Consider the following 25,410-nt stretch of genomic DNA (forward strand, 5'->3'; position numbering starts at 1 on the left):
ATGTTACACGAGTTCGAAGAAACGGTTTCAGTTTGCAACTGCTGGTGGTTACTCTCTGGCTGGTGGGACATCTGCCATCTGCTGGTGGTTTTGATCTGTTTACTCCTTTGTTGACGTTGTTGTTGATGTAAAATGGTTTTAGGGTTCAATATGGTGACTTCCGATTTGTAGATTGTGGCTGGAAAACTCTCTTACAGTAAGTGTATTATTGGAACAGATTTGAAGAACGGCAGCCAGTTGAAAACTTTCTATGATTAAAAAATCAATTTAAAATTTAATATAACGATTTATGGGTTGCAGTCTTGAAACTTTTGACACATTGGTGATGATAATGATGGTCCCGCCTCATACCCCTACAAAGATATGAGCTGGACGATTTATCTAAATGATAATAAATATTTCATAACATATTTTAACTAGTTAACTAAATATAAAACGATCTGGATAATCCAGCAGGTAGAGATTCTACTTCTAAAGTACAACTGAGAACATGAAACCATTCTCGCCGGACCAGTTCATCGCTATAAACATCAACTGCGATGGAGTAACGAGACTGCGGATGAGCAGAGCTAAGCCCAACTTTCGATCCCGATTAGTTTCCGAAATCTTATATATATATATATATATATATATATATATATATATATATATATATATATATATATATATATATATATATATATATATATATATATATATATATATATAAATTTTGTTTGATCTGTTTTTACTCCCACCGGGTTCGTACATAAAAAAAAATTAGGAAAACTTGCCGGAAAAGTGGGAAAAATCCATAAAGTTGTTTTGTATGGACAATGGAATTTTCCACTGAAAAAGTCGTCAATGATTGCTAGATCTACGATTGATGTTCCGCGCGCAACGAGTTGCATAAGTGCTTGGACATCGAAGGAAAGAATACTAGATCGTTGACTAATTTATTTGGCGCGCAACGAGATGATTTATGTTGAGATTTCACATGCATACTTGATCGATGCGATTTGTCATTTCGAGCCACGTGCTTAATTGGGTATCGAAATTATTGCGAAATTAAATAGATGGTGCTGTAGATGCGATAAGGATGAACAGTAATGAGATTTTCTTATTTGGTTTTCGCTCGAGAAAACTGAAATTGACCCAGGGTAGTTTCATCAAACAAACACTTTTCGCGAAATTGTGTTTGGTTCGCGCTCAGCAACGGGGATTTGAGCAAACCTGATATAAAAACCAGGTTCGAAACCGACTCGATTTTAAGTTCAACAACGTTGAAACTAGGTTTGAAACTGGTTTCAAACAAAAAGTTTGACAGCAGTTAGCGTGGAAACTTGGATGATTACCATAATGGATTCAGACTGGTTTTTTATATTTTAAATTCTGTGAAATATGTTCAAATTGGTAAAATCAATATCGAATTGAAATTAAAGCGAAGTCTCTCCAACCCACCAAAAAAATTCAACGGTATCTGAAAAATATAAATTTTCTTACTGCTTTACAGTACTCATGGACTTTTTGGCAACTTGAACGTACATAAAAAGTTCGCATTCAAGTATAAATATTTTCTTTAAAACGGGCTGTTTAGAATGCTATTCATTTGTTTTGTATGCTACTCAAACCAAATCATTTTTCATATATACGAACTTTTAGTTACTTAGGTTAACACAAATTGTAAATATGTCGTACTCTACCGAATGAGCAACTCTATGTTATTTTTTTTCAATACAAAATTCTGGTTCAATACAAAATGCTGCTTTTTTATCTATTTAAATAACGGTTTGCAAATGTCATATCTGAAAGAGCAAACGTGGCACATTATATTCATTATGTCGAAACCATTAGAGAGGGTTCTCTATTCAGTGCATTGACTCAAAGGATGAGATGACAATCTGTGCATTTTGCGTCACATTCCGTTGATTGTTGGTTAAGTAAAAATATTGGAGAGAAATCACTTAGTCGTTTGATAATTCTGCTGTTTGGCGCGCAACGAGTTGCATAAGTGTTAGGCAGTTGTAGGAAAGAATACTTGATCAACCGCATGACCTTATTTGGCAATCGCTGTAGTCTCCATATTTGCGTGTTGTTAGCAAGGAACAGAAGCGATGAGCAGAAGTCAATGTGAGGAGAGATTATTGGTTTATACAGGAGAATTATACTACTGGTTTAGGCGGCGTATTACACCGTACTTTTTGGCAACCTTCTTGATGACGTTGTTAACGTGAGATTTGAATGTTAGTTTTTCATCAGTTATGACTCCAAGATACTTCAACTCTCTAACGCGACCAATAATCTCTCCATCAGCTTCAATACTGGCTTCATGTCCAGTGCCTAAAGAAGAAATAACAATATATTTAGTTTTTCTGACATTCAGTTTTAATTGTTTGAATTTTAACCATTGAGCCAGAGAATATAGGTCTTCGTTCAAATGCGCAAAGGTTTCATCCAAATTCTTTTGCTGTAATGAACAGAACAGTATCATCAGCAAACACATTTATTTCACAAAACCGCAAAACTCGTTCATGTCATTGATGTACATAAAAAACAAAATCGGTCCTAAAACACTACCCTGTGGCCTAGAAGTGAATTACCCTGGAAACTAGATACAACATCGTGGAAAACAGTTCTCTGGGTTCTATCCAATAAATAGCTTTCAAACCATTTATATGCTACTCCTCCGATACCAAAGCGTTGTAGTGTTTGTTACAGTGGCCCTCGTTACCGTTATTTTGTAATTTATTATATCATTTTATGTTATATTAATTTCATTACACTATGTTTCATTGTATTTATCAATATAAAACATTTTGCACGGGGGCGTAAAGGGGAGGGAGCACCAGGGCATCGGACGGATTGATGACTGGACGAGGGATTGTGGATAGCCAGCCCAAGTCACTTGAAGGAAACTTGTTTCCTTCTGAAGGTTTGAAATGAGTCTGACGCGCCCTTCTCAAACAAACCATCAGGCGGGTTTAAGCATGTATAGCGATATGCTTCATCCATGCACTAGATATTATGGTTGGAAGAGCATCTTTTATTCTCGCGGAATACGAGTAAGTGACTCTACTTACATATCCGCCCAACCCTTTTTGTTCGCTTTTCGGTAACAGCTATAGTAAGAAGGCGAATGGATGAGTCATATCGGGGCTACTGTAAGTCTACCCGCATCCACTGGCAAGTTCTTGGACTGATGGTGGCTTCACTTCACATCACATCACACATCACAGTTGTTCTTGTGTTAGACCATGCCAAAGGTTTTATGAAAGCTTCAAAAACGACCGACAAACTAAAAAAAATCTATTGATATGCAATGATTCTGAACGCTAAGAATTGGCTGTGATATCTGTTGAAACAGAAAGGCCAAATTCCACAGAAGGAATGTAATACCAAGACTTTGCTTTGCTTCGTACGGACAAGTCGATTCTACTTGGGTGCATGTCACCCCTGAAAAAATGTATGAATGCGACAAATCAGCAGAACTCCAATCATTGCTTCTGATGCAAGGCGAACGGTGCATAAAAATACACAGAAAACTGATGAGCATAGAATCCTTTTACAAGGCACAAACGAACCGCACAGAATGCGAGTCGATTCAATACTAATTTCGATTGGGTGAAAAGGCTTCGTTTAAATAGTCGCCTCCGTTCTATGCGAAATGCAAAGATTTAATGTATACGAAATTGTCGTTTCTGTTAGGAAAAGCAATGACGGCTGTGGTAAACATGGAAAATTATATATTGTTCGTTATTTAATAAAATTTTGACCACGATCTCGAATCTATAATTTATCTATTTGACACGATGCGACCTGACCACTGTTTGCACGTTTTTTTCATATTTTTATTTCGTATTCCTATATAGAATTCAAAGAGTATTTTTACGTCAAAACAATCGATATCAGTGCAGTGAATAGTAGTACAGATATCTACGCACTTGAACATTTGATTACATTTGGATCTTCCAATAGACAATTTTCGGAAATGGTAATCCCTTTTAGGGAGGAAAGGAAATCTTCCTAATGGCTTTTAGAAAATCTAATTTTTGCTCTTTAAGAGGTTCGCAGGTTTGGGACCGTTTATAATACACGTAGACCAAACTTTGGAAATTTTCCCGGAACTTAATGAACCTTGTATTACGTATTTTTACTGAAATTTTTTTCATTCAAGATATGTCCATTTGATCAAGTGATAGCCAATACATTGTTTTATACCGATAAGGAGTGCCATTCTGGCTAAGCACAAGTTTTGAGGGACGAAACTTTTTTTTCCGAAAAATACTAAGAAACAAGAAATGTTGGAATTAATGAAAAACCTGATAGCCAAAAATTTTTGAAATCTCTTTGAAGTTTAACACCAATCCATGTTGAAGCAAAAACACTCATGCAGAAGGACTAGAAAATGTATTATTCCACTAGAAGAATTTTGAAATTTTGAATATGTTACAAACAACACTGTTCAACCCCGATCTTTTTAAGTCACCGGGAAATGGCTTACTGTCTAACATCTAATGATGCATCAAACTCGTTTTGAATCCGAAACACTTTTTGGCTTTAACAAAGATAAACTCAAGGTAGTGTGTTAGGCGGTCTGGATTTTTTATGTATCATTAGAATAGAATGCCTCGATGAACTCAGTTCACCGTCAGTTTCAGTTCAATTATTACTTGAAACGAATCGTCTAGTGTCTATGACACGTCGTAACTATGACAATGGTTGCTTATGTCGTATCAACCTCAAGTTACAATATGAAGTGCTTCTTTTAAAATTAAAGTAATAATCATTCATAATTGTAAATAAGAAATAAGTTTTTTTTCATTCTACGAGGCATTAAAGCGATTGGAAGTAACAAAGTATTTCCAAACTTATAAGGAGTGTATCGAAAAGTTATTAGCAACATTGATTATTGAATAAAAAAGCGAAAAAAGACATATTTTGACATCAGTTTTCAATATACTGTAGAAAAATTACATTTTTATGCATTTCACTGATTATATTGAAGAAAATCCTAGTTTCTGTGAAACACTCGCACTTTGAACATTCTTCATTAAATTTTGCACAGTTACTTTTGTGACTTTCTTGGTGGCAGCTGTCCAGTTTTTTGAACTCCTGCATGTTTTGGGCCGAAGATCCGGGCAGTTCGGTGGGTTGATGTCCTTTTCCACGAATTGTACATTATTTTTTGACAACCACTGTAGAACGGAGTTGGCGTAGTGGGCTGAAGCTAAAACCGGCCAGAAGAGAGGAGGAGCCTTATGCTTTCTGTACAGTGGCAGCATTCTCTTCTTAAAACATTCTTCCTCGTATACCTTGGCGTTAATTGTGCCCTTCGTGAAGAAAATCGACGACCGCAAACCACAGGTACAAATTGCTTGCCAGACCAACACCACCGTGGTGTCAGCGTCGTCCAGGTCCTGGTACACCGATTTCGTATAATATTGCGGTCCGGGCAGCGCTCGAGAGTCTTCCTTGGCGTAGGTTTCGTCGTCGATCAGGATGCATCCGTCTTTATTCTGTAGAATCCGGTTATACAGTTTCCGCGCTCTTGTTTTGGCTGAACTTTTTCCTGATGTACTCAACCACTTTTAAGTCCCGGCCGGGCTGTCTGGGACCCGTTTTCCTACCGGATCGGGGCAAATGCTTCATGTAAAGGGCCTTACCGAACTTCTCGATAATATTTTTGACACTTGTGTGGTGCACTTTCACCCGTTTTGCAATTTCGTTGTACGTGACACCACTTTCTGAGCACCAAGTGTGCAGAATTTTCTTTTGCGTTAACAAACATGTCACCGCAAAACACGCTGCAAAAAATTAAACCGTTTCAGAGTAATAACTGTTTGAATGTTGCTAACTACTTATCGATACACTCCTTATTGTTGCCATGGTATTCTTCACCGTCGTTTTCACTGTTACTAGGTTCACTGGTTGACGATTACTGACCCGATGTTTTTCGATGAATCGTATGGGATATTGTAATGTTGAGTTTATCGTTGGCTTTAACGTCAAAATCCATTCATCCGTAGGCCTCAGTCGCGTTATTCTTTATAATACAGATCAGGAGCAATACTTCTAGCAAATTACTATTAGTTGCCTAAAAAATTATCACGATTCCTTTCTGAAAAAAAAATTGCGAGTGAGATGTACAATGCACTGTTGTCAGCTGGTAAAACTCTGGAAGCTTCTCTCTAGATCCAATATGTAGAAGAAGGTCTTCTAAACTTATATTTTTTCTACTTACACGGAAAGAAATCCGTTCCTGCTGTCATTATTAGAAAATCGTGAAACCAATCATTTCAACTTCCCTTGAAACCATGAGCAATAACTCTTCTCCCATAAAAATTGATCATGGTTCGAAAATGCGTTACTTTAGGAATGTATTTCTTTCAAAGCTCGTAACTCAAATTTTCTACCCGGATATTACTTTGAACCCTCTTCCTCAAGTGATGAGATTGTTGAATAGATTAATGGTATGGCAAAAAGCAGACATTGAAAAGCAATTATTACCTACTTGATGTGACCGTTGTTGCTAGATTAATATTCCGAGAGCTAGCGTATACCAAAAAAAATAAATTCGATCGTGAATTTGGAACACCATCTAATGAAAATCAGAAAAAAAACTTTTGTTCAACCTCTGATTAATTTGTTTCATAGATATAACCACACAAGCTATATGGATTCACCTAAAATTTTTGAATAAGGCAATTTTGCAGACGATGTTTTGAAAACATAAAAGGGAAAATCACACGTGTTTTTTTCATGTAATTCGTTTAAGTGTTTAAATTCTGAAACACAAAATCAAAACTGGAGCAATGAACGCAAGTAAATACGTTATTTTAGGCGTCGTCGTTTTTCAAAAACATAATATTTTTATTGTTAGTGATTCTGATAAAATACAGTTCGTCGTGCTTTTCACTATTATGCTATTCAAATGTGCATCATTTGAGACATCAGTTAAAATCGCGTAAAAAATATGTTCGTCACACCATTCCATTTAATTCAAATTTGAAATCTTCATATTTCAAAACATAACGCCTTAATTTATGTTGCAAAAATTACCATTGTAGCAGAAATACGCCAGAAGTTATACCCAACAACTTCAAGTGCGTTACGTTTAAATTTCAGCGAAATCAGTCCAAATGGATCATGATCCGACAAGTTTTAATCATGGTGTATTATCATAGCATGAAAATATATCATTTTCCCCGAATCATGACTCGTTTTGCTCATTTCTAGAATCGAAATTTTGACCGTGTACGTGAAATGGTTTTTGTTATGCTCCCCAGCATCTAGGAATGCTTTTTCGTTGTACACTGGAACATATTTCACAAAGGTTTTCAGTGAAAAATAAGTTAGAAAACATTCGAAATATTTTGTGTTGAACATCGAAACACAATAGAAGCTGCAGATATCCGCAAATCAGTTTTCATTCTTCTCGATACTTCGAAGGCATCTTGGAAAGACTGATTGATTTTGTCTTGATGCTTCTTTTGCGGTAACTGCATAATAGAAATAACTTACTTTCAATCTTAATGTGTCCTGACTGCTGAAACTGTTTTGAAGACATGTTCTGATTTGTTCTAAAATATGGGACGCCAATATTCCGACGCCTTGAAATGTATTTCGGATTAATTCATACTGCGTTTTTTTTCTACTCTCCGGGGACGTTTTCCGCCGCCTACTGTTACCGAAGAAAAGTGGTTTGGTACGTTTTCGCTTAGAGTTGACCTGACCCCAACTGCTGTCAAATGGTAGAATTTGACGAAAGATGTAAACGAAGCTGAGTAAGGTTTGAATTCAAATGAAATTTGCGAAGGTAATAGGAATCTAGGAATTTCAGTCTGAGCTGTTTAGTGGTGTTGTTACATTGTTTGAAAAGTACCATGCGTTTCCTTCGTTTCTGGCGTTCATCAGTTTTTGGTACGAGACCCGTCCTCTCCCACCCTCCATTGTATTAATGTAGATTAAATTTACATTCGTGTTGTTTTTACTTTAACCTTCCCCACCGGAATGCTTCCGATAATTTAAACGAGCTAACGATTGCGACTCGCGCAGTCCATGGGAGGTGAAACACCTGGCGTTTGATTCAATTTCATCTTACGCCACCTGAATACGTTTAATACATTTACTCGCATTGATATACATATAAATACGTACACGTTAGCAGCGCAATCGCTCGGTTGGGTGTCGGTTACGGTGGGAATCGCCTCGGTTAGTGTGGTGGCGGCGGCGGCACAAATTTCTATTCCGACAACACCGACAACGTAATGAATTTGCATGGATTATTTGAAACCAACCGTGCGTCGGTGCTTCCTGCCGTAATCCACAGTTTCGCACACAGGACTAATGAAAAGAGTTTGAGGGGTTTGAGTGCGGCGGAAGTTTTCAGCATGAAAATTGCTTCACCACAATTTTCCGTACTTTTAGATATTTAGGTTTGCTGACTATTAGCAGGTACATACAGGTATTTTAATGCTTAGGCGATGTGAGCTTTTGAGATGGTAGATTTAGGCTTTTTGGTGACATCCAGACAATGCGTGAGCAGCGGCCTTTTTTTTTGATGCTGTAACTGAGATGTTATGAGTGTCACCGAAAACTGACAAAAGAAAGTACCACGCGGAAAAATTATTTAGCATTTGAGATGTTGGTAGATATAAAAATGCCTGAAACGTGAATCATTCTTTTTATTTTTGTCGTAAACCGTTTAGAAAGCATGACCGAGTACTATTATCTTGTTATTTATGCTTAAATTATTGAAGAGATTTTAGATATCGTTCGTTGTGTGTTCTAAAACAAAAAGAAATCTACATGCTATACAGTTACAGGTTTCCGTCTTTTTCTTTCTCTCTATTGATCTATTTCGAAACAAGTACTATTATGCAGCATGCTCTTTTCGTTCCTTCTGCTATCTCTATTTTCTGTAATATTCTTCTTACACTATATAAGTATCACTAGAGGGCTCTACCGTGCCCAAGCAAGCGTGAGATCCAGCGAGCCTTCAATGAACACAGTTTACCTTGCTTCAATCTAATGATTTTTTCTTTTTCTATTCGCAACCATCACTTGTCCACATCCGCACGTACAAACACACGCACCCACACACACACACCCACACATATATTGACACACGCATACCCATCCATCCAGGGCCAGGAAATACCGATCTACATCTGGTACGAGAGCTACCCGACCCACAGCGGCGAAGGATACGAGGGGCGCGTTTCGAGAGCCTCGCCCGATTCGAGCTTCGGTGCGGCATCCCTGAACCTGACCAACATCCGTGAAACCGACCAGGGCTGGTACGAGTGCAAGGTGGTCTTCCTGAATCGGCCACCGAAGCAGCACAAGAACGGGACCTGGTTTCATCTGGACGTGCACGCCCCGCCACGCTTCAGCGTCACGCCGGAGGATATCATTTACGTTAATTTAGGTACGTTGAACGGGGTTTCGGTTTGCGGGCGCGCAGTGGGCATTTGACAGAATCGTTCCGTGACTGTGGACTGTGCACAGGTTAGCTGGGTGTCTCGATTGAAGCTATAAGTCATCCGGCTGGAGCTTATGATGCTTTGCAATTGAACGGTGGGATGCGAAATTCGAAGGAGTGCAACTTAGCTCGATATATTTCTTTCTTACTTCCGGATAGAGATAATCATTCGTATTAGATTGTGTATATTTTGCAACTTTCCTTGCTTTGTTTCCAGAATTTTTACGATGCATCTATACTACAGTACGACTAATTGACGGTAAACATATTCTACCATACAATTAAATAACATGAAACAAATACAGTTTTATAGATTTAGATACTAGAAGAAATACTCAAAATCCTTTGGAAATATTTGAGTGGTTTTAAAAAACCGCTTTGCGTAATTTGTCAAATTTTTATAACTGTTAAAATTTAAGAACTAATATATAAACCTGGGGAACGCTCCGAATTCAGCTGCAAATTTTCGGAATCTAGATCAAAAACCCAAGTCATAAATTTAGTTCCAGAAGTAAGGAACTGAAGTTATTTTTAGAATTTTCCAAATTGCGTTATAGAACTAAATTCTGAACATGAATTCCAAGTCTTAATATAGGAACTGAATTCAGTTCGGGCATCTAATTCCAGAAATCATGTCCACAATTTAATTCCAACATGTAGGTTCTGAATTCTGGAAATGAATGCTGAAACAGAATTGATGAATTAGATTCTGAAATTTAATTCAGGAATTAAAGTTTTGAATTCAGTTTTTAAATGAAGGTTCGGTGTTCAGACCCAACATTTAGTTTCAGAATCCAGATCTAAAATTCATATCCTGAATTTTGTTCATGAATTCTGAAAAATCCTAAATCATATCTCTGGATTCGAATCCCTGAATAAGGAACTAAAGTTGAAACCATTTTCAAAATCCTGAAATAGGATTCAGTTCTAGAGTCATAGTTTTAAATTCTGAATCTCTGATCTGGAACAAAATTTTGAAAATATGACACTGCTAGCTATTATTCATTATTTCAATGATATACAATTAAAAATACATGGCTATAAACATTCAAATCAATACGTAGAAATATTTCCAATCAAATGGTGACATAATTTTAATAATTGATACATAATTGACTGAGCTGTAATTGTTCAAAACCTGACCACATTTTTTTTGAGTTCATAATATATAGAAAACAAAAATGTATTCCACATAAAAATTAACTTCATTTTATTTTCAGTTATATCGCCTAAATCGATTTCATTTAAAGAAGCGAATGGCATTGAAGGAATATTTATAGGTAGACTGCCATTAGAAGAAGATGATTTGGCCGACCTACCTATTAATAAATTGTTTTCGTTAGAAGATGAACTGGAAGGCGTTCCTGTGTTTTGATTATTTACATTAGAATAATTAAGTGGTAGATTTCTACCTGTTACACTAGCGTAACTGACATTAGAAGAAGATGATGACGAGGTCGATCTACCTGCCAATAAATTGTTTTCGTTAGAAGACAAATTCTAAGGCGTTCCTGTTTTTTGTTTTAAATTCGAAGAAATAAGTGCCTTAAAAGAATTAGGCGTGACATTTGCAACGTTTTTGTTGATTTTCAGGTGCGTTCTGTAAATTTAAGGTCGTTCATTTGACGAGCGAACGAGCCTTTAAATTTTTTTCCCTGACAGGATATTTCAAATAATTGGATTTATGATTTCCATCGCAATTTGAACATGAAAATTTATCAGTGGTTTCATTCATTGGACAAACGTCTTTCGAATGCGATTTACCACACTTCAAACACCGTATATCCATATGACAATTTTTGGTTCCATGGCCGAAACCTTGGCAACGACGACATTGCGTTAAGTTTGCAATACGATTTTGCCGTTTATAATGTTCCCAATGAATTTTAATGTGGGAAATGAAACGTACTTTTTCTAAAGTTTTCAAATTGTTTACATCACTTCGATTGAAGTGTATTAGGTAAAGTTCATGGGAAATTCCAGAGCGTGGTTGAGAAGTACCATTCACTCTTTTTTTCATAAGTATTACTTGGGAAGGGGCAGAACCAAGCAATTCTTTTAGTTCATTTTTTATTTCATCAGTACTTTGATCATTTGATAAGCCTTTCAAGACAGCCTTGAAGGGTCTGTCTGATTTTATATCATATGAATAAAATTTATGAAGTTTTCACGACAAATATCGAACAAGACGTTCGTAATTTTCCAATCCATCAACTAAGACTCGACATTCTCCTCTTCGTCCGATTTGAAATGAGACTTTTACTTCCGGGAGAAAAGTAGAAAGCTCAGTACGGAATGCTTTGAAGTCGGAAATCATCACCGTCACTGGTGGCATAGATTGATGTTTCTTCCCAGAACGACAAGCGTTCATTTTGGGAATTTTTGAAGCATTTCCTTCTATGTCGCTACAATCGGATTCAGGAAGAATCTCGTAAATATTGTTAGACGGCATAGATTCAACGGAAGGGAATTCCGTCCGTTGTCTTTTATTTTTACATTCAGATTCTATAAGATCGTGACTGTTATTAGAAAAATGTTGAATTAGGGATTGTGATTTATTCCGCATTGAATTATTTTTAGCCTTAGGCTTGTTGCCTTTCCGGTTGGACGCAGGCATTTTTGAAATGAATGGAATTTTGAATTTTGAAGTTTGAATAATAGTTCTTTGAATAGCTAGCCTTAAAAAAGGCTGATTAATTTCTTTGTCACTCTAATATCACTCTTTGTATCACTTAGTCACTCTAATATCACTCTTTGTATAGCCTTGAGAAAGGCTGACTAATTTTTAGTCTTTAAAAAGACTGTTAGTGATTCAGGTAGCCTTGAAAAAGACTGAAGCCTTGAATCAATGAAACTCTAGGCAGCCAGAAAAAAATTCCAGGAGCCAAGAGCTATACGCGTGCTGTGCGAACGACTGTTCAACACCGACTTGTGCTATTGACATTATTTTCACCTATTGCATATCACTCTGTAATTCCATAACCGAAAGTTGGATCCAAGTAAACTTTGTATGGGATCATAAGACCTTTCATTTGAATCTAAGTTTGTGATAATCGATCACACACACACACACACACACACACACACACACACACACACACACACAAACACACACACACACACATTTGTTCAGTTCGTCGAGCTGAATCGAATGGTATATGACATATGACATTCGACCCTCCGGGCTTCGTTTCGAAAATCGATTTTCATAATGATTGTATAGCCTTTCTATATGACAAGATGTAGCGATCAGAAAATATTGGTTGTCTTCGAGAACTAGATCAAATACAAATAATAATACCCTTAAGTCCCATACAAATGAACCGCCAATGTTTGGTTCACAGCCTGAACAAGTAAGCCTAACAAATTACTCCCTTTCATTGCGATAGTTTGAAAATGTGGAAGGAGATCGTTTCTGGCAACGCTTTATGCTAGTTGCTACGGTGCAAAACAAACTTGTTTGTTTATGTTTATCGTTGCTGTATTAAACTGCAACAATGTCTAAATATCACCGGCACTAGCACAAAAGATGAAAAATGAACACAAACACCCGCGAATCTACAAATATCAATACAGCTAGTAGTATATTCATGGTGGCTTAACCATTCAAGATTATTGTTTAACTTTCATTTCGCTTGTGATCTTGATTATCAGATAAGAACTGTTTGTTTATTTATTTTTCACTATAATAAACAGTAACTATGGTGAACTTGTTCTTACCCTTCAGTGTTGCTAGTTTTATAGAAAACTTATTAAAGTACATTGTCACTCTGACAGTGTATCAAGACAGTGTACCGCACGATGCAAAATGGGTCCTTGAGAATTTGTCGAAGTATTCCGTATTATAATTTGTATTTGACTAGATGATTACAAGTAAATCTTCCACAGATCTGTATAATATGAAAGCTATGAGGCACGATTAGTACTACCTTGATCAAAAAGTTCCCGGAATCACCGCCGTATGGCGCTCCCAGTCACCCGACCATATTTTTGTTTTAGGTTGCCACATCTATCATTGATATTCTATTGAATTTTCAGCTTGATACCTTGACATTTGTAAAAATTACTGCGATTGTGCGATTTGTACAATATTCAAAATGAAATTAAATTTGCAATAACTAGTTTGTATTAAATTTTGCGTTAAAAACGGTTTCAATGGTGCGACGACATTGCAAATGTTAGAAGAGTGTTTCAGCAATGATACTCTGAAAAAAAAAACAGTCGTTTATCAGTGGCACGAACGTTTCAGAAGTGGCCGTGAGTCTGTGAATGATGATGCGAGAATGGGTAGACGATGCTTACAGTTTTCATTGACTACGAGGGTGTTGTGTATCATGAATTCTTTCTTCCACAAGGCCAAAACGTCAACAAGGAGTATTACTTAGGCGTGAAGCAATTCGCCGAAAAATTTGTGGGTAAACAACTCGTGAATCTTGCACCACGATAACACACCGTCACAGTTCGCTTTCACGTCTCATCCAAGTCAGTCGATTTAACAAAACCGTTTACGTTCGGGACGTAAGAAACCAAGTACAGTATTGTGTAGTGAACAATAGAAGGACCTCGAAATGAGTGAACCAAACGAACAAATGCTACCGCCGACACGAAAGAATACAATTATTGTTGACTTCAGGCAGTGCAAAATTCAACCTTCGATACGATAACTTGAAGGTTTGCTTAAGGAGCAAATGCATCTTGACATTAAACGTGTGTAACTTTCATACAGTAAGACAAATAATGTTGTTTACATCCAGTTTTATAAAGAGTTGGATGCAATTCAATTCGCAAAAGACAATAACAATGTGCACTATGTGGAGCACGAAAACATTAAGTACAACATTCCAGTATATATGGAAGATAGTGCTATGGAAGTGCGTGTGCATGATGTTCTCTCAAGCGTCACCGATTCTTATAACACGCAAAACTATGTCCCAGTACGGAGAGATTCTCTCTATCAAAAAAGAAAAGTGGAAGAACTTTTTCCCCGGTATTCTAAATGGCGTACATTTGTTACGCATGCGCTTGAAGAGGCCTAAGGAGTGTATCGAAAATAAGCTATCCACATACATTTGTGTTGTACGCATGTATTTGTGATGGTTTTTTATGCTCAGATCGCAGCATGCTGTGCGTTTGGCTGTCAGCTTTTGATTCTTTACTTGTTTGTGCGGTTGAAATTCTGCGTTTTCAAAATGTCGCGTATTGAAAAGGAAGTGGAAATTAAAGTTCTGGACACATGGCTAAGTGAGAAGTGTATTACTATGCGAAAATTGGCGAAGCGGTTTGGAATTTATCATGCCAGTGTTAAAAACATAATTAATAAGTTTGGGGAACATTATTCTACCAGGAAGAGGCAGAAAACCTGGTTCTTCCAATCCGAAACTGGACCAGAAAGTTGTGTCTCTAATCATGAAGAACAAATCAATGTCAATACGTGATTTTGCCAAAACAGCAGGAACGAGTGTCGGAATGGTCAAGCGTATCAAGAGGCGAAATCACATAAAGACCTACAAGAAGCAGAAAATCTCGGAACAGAGTGTAAAACAGAAGAAGCAAGCAGCAACAAGGGCCCGGAAATTGCATCTTTTGCAGGGTCCGGATGCATGCGTTTTGATGGACGATGAGACTTATGTAAAAGAGGACTCAAAAATCCTTTCAGGTCCACAATACTTTACTGTCGTCGTTGGGGAGGATGTTAGCGATGCGGACAGGTCGATTCAAGTGGAGAAACTCGGTCGAAAGGTACTGGTATGGCAAGCAATATGGTCCTGTGGTTTGAAGTCAACCATTTTTTACACTACCGTAACTATAAATGCAGCAATCTATCAATCTGAGTGTTTCCAGAAGAGATTGCTGCCTTTATATAAGAAGCATAGTATACCTCCACTGTTTTGGCCGGATTTGGCATCGGCTCACTATGCCAAAATCACTCTCAATTGGCTTGCGGAAAAGGGTATACATTTCGTTGAGAAAAATATCAATCCACCAAATTGGCCTCAGCTTCGACCCATCAAACGTTACTGGGCAATCGTGAAGAGGGTCTTCAAGAAGACTGGTTAGGCAGCTGGGAACATGCAGAAGTTCAAAAAAATTTGAGCTCAAGCGTCCAAAAAATGCTATGCAACACTTGTCCGGAACTTGATGAAGAGCGTTAGATCAAAAGTTCGAAAACTCGTGAAGAGATAATTTAAATTTCATCCGATTTTCTTAATGCTCAAGTTTAACCTCGTACAATAAAGGATCAATTTAAATTTGAATAAAATATCGTTTTTTATCATAATTGAAAGAAAAATTTGTGGATGACAATCAGATGGCCACATGTCAATATTGCCAAAAAGCTGTTCACTACGGTAAGCCATGTGATAAACTGGACAAGGAGACAACCACACCAAAAGACAACGGCGATTCCTTCACACCAACCCCAACATACCTGTGACAGTCACCAACAACAGTGAAGTATCCCCTTCAACGAAACCAACCAACCAGCAACTGCAACCAATGTACAACAAGGCACATCTAAGCAACTCTCAACGAGCCCAAGACTACGATTAACAAGGAAAACGAAAAGAAAACGGAAATCACACACAACACCGACGATGAAGCAATGGATGGTGAGATAAGCCGAGGACAAAGTGACCCCGATCCTCGTTGGATGGAAATGGAAACTCATCTCCCCGTAGAAGAAGGGTGACAACGAGATCCAATAGTAAAAAAATGGTTAAGTAACAAAAATGCTAGTCACGTAAAGCATTTACGCAAAAAGGCTAGAATAAAAAAATTTATTATATAACACACCGTCACACAATGCCATCGTTATCCGTGGACATTTGGCTAAAAATCGAAACGAATACGACTCAGTAACCACCGAATTCACCTGATTTGGCTCCCTGCGACTTTTTTTCTGTTCGGTCGACTCAAGAAACCGCTCCGTGGAACGAATTTCAGCATCCGAGATGAGATTATGGAAAAATCCCAGATTGTACCGAAAACTGAATATAGAAAAAGTTTCGAGGATTGGATCAAGCGCTGGCATGAGTCGATGGGGAGAACTTTGAAGGGGACAATATCGATTTTGATGAATAATTTTGTATTTTTAATTTTCTGAATAAATTCCGGGAACTTTTAGATTTCAATAAATACTGACCGAATGTTGTATCAGTATTAACATCGACTGTTCTGAGACTGTTCTCATAATATCAAGACAACATGAATATGAAACAAACAACAATCTGTCAAATGGGTCATTACTTGGAACGGTACCGTTTTTTGCGTTTTATTCACGTTACTTCTCTTCCCTTCCAGGCGATTCTATCATACTAAACTGCCAGGCAGATGGCACCCCGACACCAGAGATCCTGTGGTACAAAGATGCCAATCCGGTGGATCCGTCTTCTACTGTTGGCATCTTTAACGATGGTACCGAGCTACGGATCAGCACCATCCGACACGAAGACATCGGCGACTACACGTGCATCGCGCGCAATGGTGAGGGACAAGTCTCCCATACTGCCCGTGTTATAATAGCGGGCGGCGCTGTAATCATGGTAAAAATTTTGGCTAAGAACAAATCAACCCAAACAATTCTACAAACCAAACTACTCCCAAACAGTATCCGTACTCAAATGAAAAAAAAACTGCAAAAAGTGATTCGATGTTGAATTTGTTCTGTCTCTTCAATTCTGCAAACATCAGTAGAAAGTTTTTTTGTTTTGACATTGTTTAGTTTTGTGAATATTATTCATCTAATCATTGGTTCACATTTCCTAAAAACAATTATTATTTATTCCTTCCATCAAACAAAACGAGAACCACGTTAATTCATACTCACCCATTTTTCATACTGCGCAAAACACACGTTATTTGCACCAAAGTTCTCAGGATTATACTACTTTCCTATTGATTGATGCCAGTGCAACTGCAGCCTCATGTAGGCGACTTTTCCCATTCAAACTAATGACCACAATCCTCTCGGTGCTCATCTTTGCAGTATATCAAATTAATTAATCTAACTGACATGAAAGTATTCCATTAGCATTTCCAATGCAAAACTAATTTCATTGCCTTCAACCACTGAATCTAGGCTTCGTTTGATTAGATTCAATCTTTTAACCAGTTTGAGTCTATTCTGTCTATTGAATGGATCCAATTAAACCATACTCGGCTCCGGCTTCCCCATCCCTGTGCAATCTTGTAATTAGAGATGCATGTTATAAAATTTCTAACGAATTCTTTTATCTCAGTGTTCTGGCGTAGATCCTTGAATGGATTTTTTTAAGTATCCAAAAAAATCAAACTTCGAAAGAAGTACTAATTTACAGTATCCTGGCAAGTTCATTCGGTGTTCCGGCCACGGTTCCCGGTGCAACCTGTGCAACATCAGGCACAGTGCCATCACCTTTCTGTTTGAGTTACAGCACCAAGAATAAAGTGAAACAAATCGCAGCATCCGAGTTGAGAGCTGTCATGAACAACAAAGCTCAGCCAACGGGAGCTAAATCAAAAGAGACACATTTGAACACACCATCATAAAATATGTGTGGGTGGTGGGAATGAGTGACTCACAACGGGAGGGGGGGGGGGGGGTTGGTTGGAGGGAAAAGGGAAGGGAGGTTAGATCTTCTGCATACCGACCAAGCGAAACCGCAATGAAAGGAAATTCGAACAAACAGCTGTTACTTTGTCGCCGGATGTCGTCAGTCCTGTCGCCAGCGGAAGCCAAGGAAAACTAGGAAAATCCGGCAGATGGAAAACGACTCTCGAGTTTTGTAATTGCGACGGTTCGAGGAAGTTATGCTGTGTTGAATAATCTATAGAGCATGTTTCGGGTTTGGTGCGGTTCAGCTTTGCACTGCTTTAGAGTTCGGGTGAGTGTACCTGTTGTCGTCTTTTTAGATAGACCGCGATCGCCGACATCAGTGTGGCTTCCAAACAGTTCGGGACTGTTAGTGGAACAACAAATTTTCAATTATTACTGATTGCCCTACAACAAGCCCAAGCGCGTGTACAAGGGGGAGTTTTAGGGCGTCAAATCCCACCCGAAGCTTGATAAAATAGTTGTTATGAAAACTCTTCTCAATAAATATAACGAAGTCTATTTGTTGTCCCATCCAAAATTGATACCAATTCATTCCGAAGAGTCATTGTCGAAAATTGAATAAATGTCCTGTCACTGAAAAAAATGAGCTCAAAATTAAAAATTTTGATTTACAAAATAAGACAATTATTGATTTTAGTTCTATACCAGCCGATCATATATTGCAAGATGGGCACATTCAATGAAAAAAATATTTCTTGTTCAAACTGAACTTTTTGATCCAGTGTCTTTTCATTAAAAACTGAACTGAAAATCATAATCATCCAAGATTCCATTGAATCTCAATTTGTGAGAAAATTTCATCGAATACCCTGTTTCAAGTTGCTACTTTCCCTTCAAAACGCTTATCTTAACATACAACATATGAAAGGGTGACAGGGAACGTAATTATCGTCGTTAGGATGAAATTTCATTCAAATAAAGAATAACGTTTTTTTTGTAATTTGGCTTCAAATTTTTAAGATCGGATTTTTTCAGCGTAAAATTCGATAATCAGGAATCAGGAATCAGAACAAATTGGCTCAAATGGCACGTTCCCCTTGATATTTGGAGATTTGTGCCTTGCCATCAATTTGTTTTTAGCATCATTTTCCCGATATATAAGAGGGAAGGATTGAAAGGAAATGGTAAGGGTTGGACTAGGAGGATGGGAAAAATTGACGACACAAAAACACATAAAAGCAGAAGTAAATTCTGCACCCCTAAGGGATGCTGAACAATCTGCTGAGGATCACATTTAGTGGAAGCAGAAGGAAATTCTGAACCTCTACGAGGTCCCGAACAGTCTGCTGTTAATAAAACCTCCAACCCCCGAGAGGATTTAGAGATCTTACAAAAGCGACACCATTCTGCACTCCCGGAAGAATGCAGAACGACTCGCAGTATGTACGAGCAGAAGTAAATGCGGTACCCCCCAGAGGATGCCAAACAATCTGCCAAACCCTATTTAAGGTGAATACAGAAGGGATTCATTCACTCCAGGAAGAACGATGAACCCTTCTGACTATAGCTCCTTACCACATTGGGTGAGAAACGAGAGAATATCCTTCAATTTTAGCTCCGCATACACAGACTCAACCATGTATGGAGAACCAAAAACCCGGATACGTAGCTGCGTCAATGCGGGACAGTTACATATCAGATGATATGAAGTACCATAATCGCATTCACACAAATCACACGAATAATACTCAGCACGTTGAATAGTAGCCATGTGATAATTGAGTTTGCAATGTCCAGTCAGAGCTCTGACCAGAATACTGCAATGTTGCTTGGAGAAATGCAGTAGACACTGACATTTTCAGATTTAAATCTGGTAGAAATGCTTTTGTCTGAGCGCAAGTTTGCAAGCTGCGCCAGTAGCTGGCATGTTTGGATGCAGCCCAAGAACGTATCTTGTGCTTTATCCAACTAGTTGAAAGTGGTAAAGCTGGTTCAGGACCAACGAAATCATTCGTTGCACCAGCTCTAGCCAACTCATCAGCCCATTCATTTCCAGTAATACCAGAATGGCCGGGTACCCATATGAAGTAAACAGCATTTGAAATGCTGAGGTCTTCAATTTGAGTTCGACATGCGATCACTAGATTCGACCGTGAGTCATTCGAACTGAGTGCTTTTAAGGCTGCCTGACTGTCGGAACAAAAATAAATACGTTTACCACAGATCCTCTGCTGAAGTGCCGATTGTACTCCACACAGAATTGCGTAGATTTCTGCTTGGAACACAGTACAGTATCTACCAAGTGAATGAGACTGCTCCAGCCTATTTCACGACAGTAGATACCAGCACCAGCACGACCATTCAACAGAGAACCGTCCGTAAAACAAACTATGTGTTCATCAAGTTGTCGTTCCAGACAACCAGACAATCATTCCTAACGAAGAGGATAGCTCACATTGAATGTTTTAAAAGGAAAACTGCATGTGAGAGTTAGGTCACTAGGAGCGAGTAAATACTCATCCCACGGAACCATTTGAGACCACAAGCGAGTGTGACTGGTAGCATATTCTAATGGGTTACTGTTCCAAAGCCCTGTAACCCTAAGACGGTATGCACAAGATAATGCTTCTTGTTTTAGGAACACATGTAGTGGTTTAATGCACAGTAGCGCCTCTAGAGCAGCAGTAGGAGTTGTCGTGAATGCTCCTGTCATCGCCATTAGGACCATCCTTTGGAGATGATTTAGCTTTGACTGAACTGTCGCGACTTCTCCTTTCTGCCACCATACAAGACATCCATATGCTAAAATAGGTCTAACGATAGTTGTGTAGATCCAATGAATATATCTGGGTTTGAGTCCCCATGATTTTCCAAAAGCTCGTCTGCATTGGCCGAAAGCCATGCAAGCTCTTTTAATCCTGAAATCAATGTGAGCAAACCAATTCAGTTTTGAGTCAAGAATAACCCCGACGTATTTAACTTGATCGACCACAGTAACCCCTGAACCAAAGAACTGCAACGGACGAGCTCCTGTAATTATCCTACGATGAGTGAAAAGCACCATTGATGTTTTGCCCGGATTTACAGATAATCCAAACCTGACAACACCATTGTTCAACAGATCGCAGGGCTTGCTGCATTAAATCAAAGAGAGTGTTAATGCTTATACCGGTCATCAATATATGATAATCGTCGGCAAAACCATAAGTCGGAAATCCAAGGTTATTTAGTTTCCTTAACAAACCATCAGCGACTAGGTTCCATAAAAGTGGGGATAGTACACCACCTTGAGGACACCCACAGACACTCAGCTTTCTAATCTCTGGCCTGCCGAAGCGATGATCAAAGAAGTTGATTGCTAAGCATTGCGTGTATCCAGTAAGGGAAAAACCCAAGATATTCCGTTCACGACTGCAATGTTTAACCTCCTGCAGCCATTCAGCCATCGGCACGGAAATACACCTTGACTTAGGAGTTCCTATTTTTGTGGCCTTTTACGACATGGAATAGGAAACCAGTGGATCAATTCTTGGTAAAAAATAATCCCGCCGGATGCCACACGGCTTACCTGTTTGGTGGACTTATACCACCGGTACAGGTGGACCGTAGCGTTATTCTTAGCAGTTGGGAAACCGCTACCGACACTACACGGCTATCTAGGCTGCTCAGAGAGGGAAGTTAACATTGATGGTCAACTTCCATGGATGGCCGAGCAGCCGGTAATAGACTTCGTTAGGATGAAATTTCATTCAAATAAAGAATAACGTTTTTTTTGTAATTTGGCTTCAAATTTTTAAGATCGGATTTTTTCAGCGTAAAATTCGATAAAGAATGTCCCAGAAAGTATGGATGGAACTCTGATTTCGCTGTAAATAATTCACAAGTGTTAGATATTGAAATTTTATTCGATATACTGCTAATATTAGACTACAACAACAGAATATTATTCTAAACATTTGCTACTTAGCCATTGTAGACTAGCTGGCGCACCTTCTTGCGAACGTTCCTCATTAAATTCCGTACAGGCTTCTTGGCGACAAGTTTTGACACTTTTTTCCAATCTTTTTCGAACTGTTGAATGGTTTCGGCTGCCGAGACATGTTTCCTAAGATGTGCCTTCGTTAATGCCCAAAATTACTCAATTGATCGAAGTTGTGGTCAATTTGGTGGATTCATGTCTTTTGGGACGAAAGTGACATTTTTGGTAGTATACCATTCTAACGTTGATTTCGAGTAGTGACAAGAAGTAAGATCTGCCCAGAAGACAACAGGATCCTTGTGGCTTCGAATCATGGGTGGAAGTCGTTTTTGTAAATATTCCTTGATGTATATTCCGCTGTTCATTGAAGCAGTGGTGATGAAGGGTTTCGAAATCTTACCGCAGCTACAAATTGCTTGCCAGACCATAGCTTTCTTACCAAATTTTTCGACTTCAATCGATGTCTCAGACTGGTTTAACACTTGCCCTTCTCCCACCGTATAATATTGTGGTCCCGGCAAGGATTTGTAATCGAGTTTCACGTAGGTTTCGTCGTCCATGATTATGCAGTTCAAATTTCCAGCAAGAATCGTATTGTACAGCTTTCGAACCCTCGGCCTGATCGATGCTTCTTGTTTCGGACTCGGTTTTGGTTGTTTCTGCTTCTTACAGGTTCGAAGATTCAAACGTTCTTTAGCACGAAGATCATTTGACTTCGAAGTGCCCACTTTTTTGCCAAATCCCGAACTGAAACCTCCTTCTTTTGCTCGAACGCCTTCAGTATACGTTTATCCAACTGAGGGTTAGCATGACCTTTTTTTCGACCCATTTTCGGTTTATCCTCAAAGGTATTATCCTCACCGAACTTCCTGCTTGCATTTCGCACGACTTTTTCACTTACTTCTTCCATTTTTGCTATCTTTCTCAGTGACCGTCCGCGTTTTGTGCACCATTTGTACACAATTTTTCGACGTTGTTCTGCTGAAAGTCCACGAAAGTTTCGAAACAAACTAATGAAAACGAATAAACAACTGCACAAGTGGTTAGAGAAGAGTGTAAACAACAGAACGCAGCCATAAAATTGACAGATTTTGAACCATTGCGAAATGGCAGCGGTTGTTGTTTGCATCCATACTTTCTGGGACAGTCTTTAGTCATTTTTTCAGTATTTTTTTCAGGATTTATCATTTTTCTACCCAAATTGAATGCAAAATTAGGTGAAAACGTCTAATCTAAAGTGAGCAAAGTGACTTTTGTGTGAAAAAGTCTATGTGCTGCCAACTCCGAATACAATTTTGCGTGAAATTTGTGTATTTGAATTCTACACTGAAAAAAATTGGTTTTCAAATTTAAAATCAATTTACAAAAAAAACACCACACCACCACGAAACTTTGTCCCAAGGTAGGTTAGTATGCTCCCTTCTAACCGTTCACGTATTGTATTTGTCATTCGAAGTCAATTATAAAATGAATAATTTTCAATACACGGCTTTATCCAAAAAAGTGTCAAGTGATTATCGACATATTTCCATGCGGGGGAACGTGTATAGCGTGACGGATAAGTCGATGCCTTTCACGCAGCCCACCTGGGTTCGATTCCCAACCCCGTACATAGGGTCAGAAAACTTTTCTGGTCCGAAGAGGTGAATGACCACAATGTTAAAACCTCTATAATAAAAAACAAAAAAAATATTTCCATGCGTGTGGAATTAAATCATCATGTTCTGGAAAAAAATTGCGCTAAAAAAATGTCTGGGTACTGCGTAGGTGCGTGCCCCTTGAAATGTCGATATAGAAGAAAAGCAGATAAAGAAGATATTCTTTGCACCAGAAATCAATTGAACAATCCAATCAGTGTGGTCACCACGAGATAGCGTTATGGTGATTGTTTTGACATATCCCATGTATTTAGAAAACTTTTTGACGACTTACGACTTGAGTTTGTAAGAATGCAGATGGCAAAACCTTACAAATATGGGTAAGAAAAACAATTATTCACGTGTTGTCATCAAACATATGATTTCAAATTGTCCTGTTCTCTTGACAATCTCGGATGAAATTTGAAATTTTCAGTTCACATACAGATTTGATTTAGATGATAAAACATGAGTAAATAGACTAGTCATAAAACTTTTGATCATATTTTATCAATTAGTCTCAAAATCCAACCCAAAAAACAAAAAATATCCCAGATATGAAAACAGTCCCCAACCTCACTTCTTCGAATTTGGTATTTCATGTTACGATTTCTCCATAAATATCAATCAAACATACCACGGAAAGTTACTAAATCATTAAAGATCGATTTTTTTCCAAATTTTTAAACGTTTTTGTATGTTAGTATTCGATTCATAAGAAAAAAAATAAAAACCCTGCATTTTGTTCGAATCTTCAAGCAAAATCTGAAAATTATCACCATCGCTTAGTTTAAAGCTCGCCACTCGGGCAGCGCAGCGATCGCAAAAGAGTTGGTTGGATTGTTCAATTGGAAACCAACATTTTTTTCCTCCCAATGCTACATTCTGTTTTAATACTCGTACTCGTTATAAATCATAAAAAAAATATTTTAACTCGAGGCACACTGTTGAATCGAAGGTGGGGTCATGTCCGTAGAGTGGCTGTTATGAGAAAGTTCGTATATCAAAGAAATGGCTTTGTTTCTCTGGATTTTTGTACTATAAATGGAGACATAAACAATGCTTAAAGTTAATCACTAAGTAGCAACCGACCATTACCGGTTTTATACGGTTAAAATGCTTGTTTAGTCGAGGCAAAACCTTACATCGAAAATCTGCCAAACTTGCATAGTAGAAAGATCTTTCGAAAAGATAATGCGAGTGTTTAGAAAAGTCTTGAATACTTAAAAAAAAGGAAGGGGGTGTTTGGCCAGCAGAGGCGCATTATAATACTTTCAGTAAAAACGGTTGTGTACCCTAAGCACAAACATAGGTTAACCCCTAAATGACCATAACTGATTCAACCAGTATTATCCGAAAATAACGTTTTCGTTCGTCATGTCAGCAAAGACGCCATGTGCCATTTCGGTGCCAATTAAAAAGTGTTCTGCAAATAGCATTAACTTTACGTCTGCTTAGCGGTTCAAGTTGAACTGTTTAAGCTTGCATTAAGCAGTTCAATTTGAACTGCTCTGCACTGAAAAGCTTAAGACGAAACGTAAACAAATTTAGAGGTTGTTCTGAAAAGAATTTGAAACTTGAGTCAGTCTGAGAATCGCCGATTTTGACGGATAAACACAATTTTAAAACGACTAGTATAAACCCGATACACACCACAAAAAAAATCCTGAAAATTAGGAATTTTTTTTCAGAATTTTTAAAAATGTGGACGGGTATATATAAGATATATAAAAAAAAAATCATTCGGAAAAGCATTCGTTTCCATCAAATTGTCATCATCCGATGGAGACGCATGGAG

The 25,410-nt window shown here is 38.1% G+C and overlaps 1 protein-coding gene across 8 annotated transcripts in view; it reads left to right on the plus strand.

Annotated features, from left to right (window-relative positions):
• LOC131432081 (protein turtle-like) overlaps positions 1–25,410 on the plus strand; it is a 130,906-nt gene that overhangs the window by 75,222 nt on the left and 30,274 nt on the right. For all 8 annotated transcript variants that reach the window (XR_009229779.1, XR_009229780.1, XM_058598137.1 and 5 more), the window contains 2 exons: positions 9,127–9,409; positions 16,763–17,004. Coding sequence is in view for 6 of the 8 variants with exons in the window: in XM_058598137.1 (XP_058454120.1) it covers positions 9,127–9,409; positions 16,763–17,004 (525 nt within the window). In the remaining 2 variants the exon portion in view is untranslated. The remainder of the gene's footprint in view (positions 1–9,126; positions 9,410–16,762; positions 17,005–25,410) is intronic.

Source organism: Malaya genurostris, chromosome 2 (genome assembly GCF_030247185.1).
Source record: "Malaya genurostris strain Urasoe2022 chromosome 2, Malgen_1.1, whole genome shotgun sequence".
Taxonomy (NCBI): domain Eukaryota; kingdom Metazoa; phylum Arthropoda; class Insecta; order Diptera; family Culicidae; genus Malaya; species Malaya genurostris.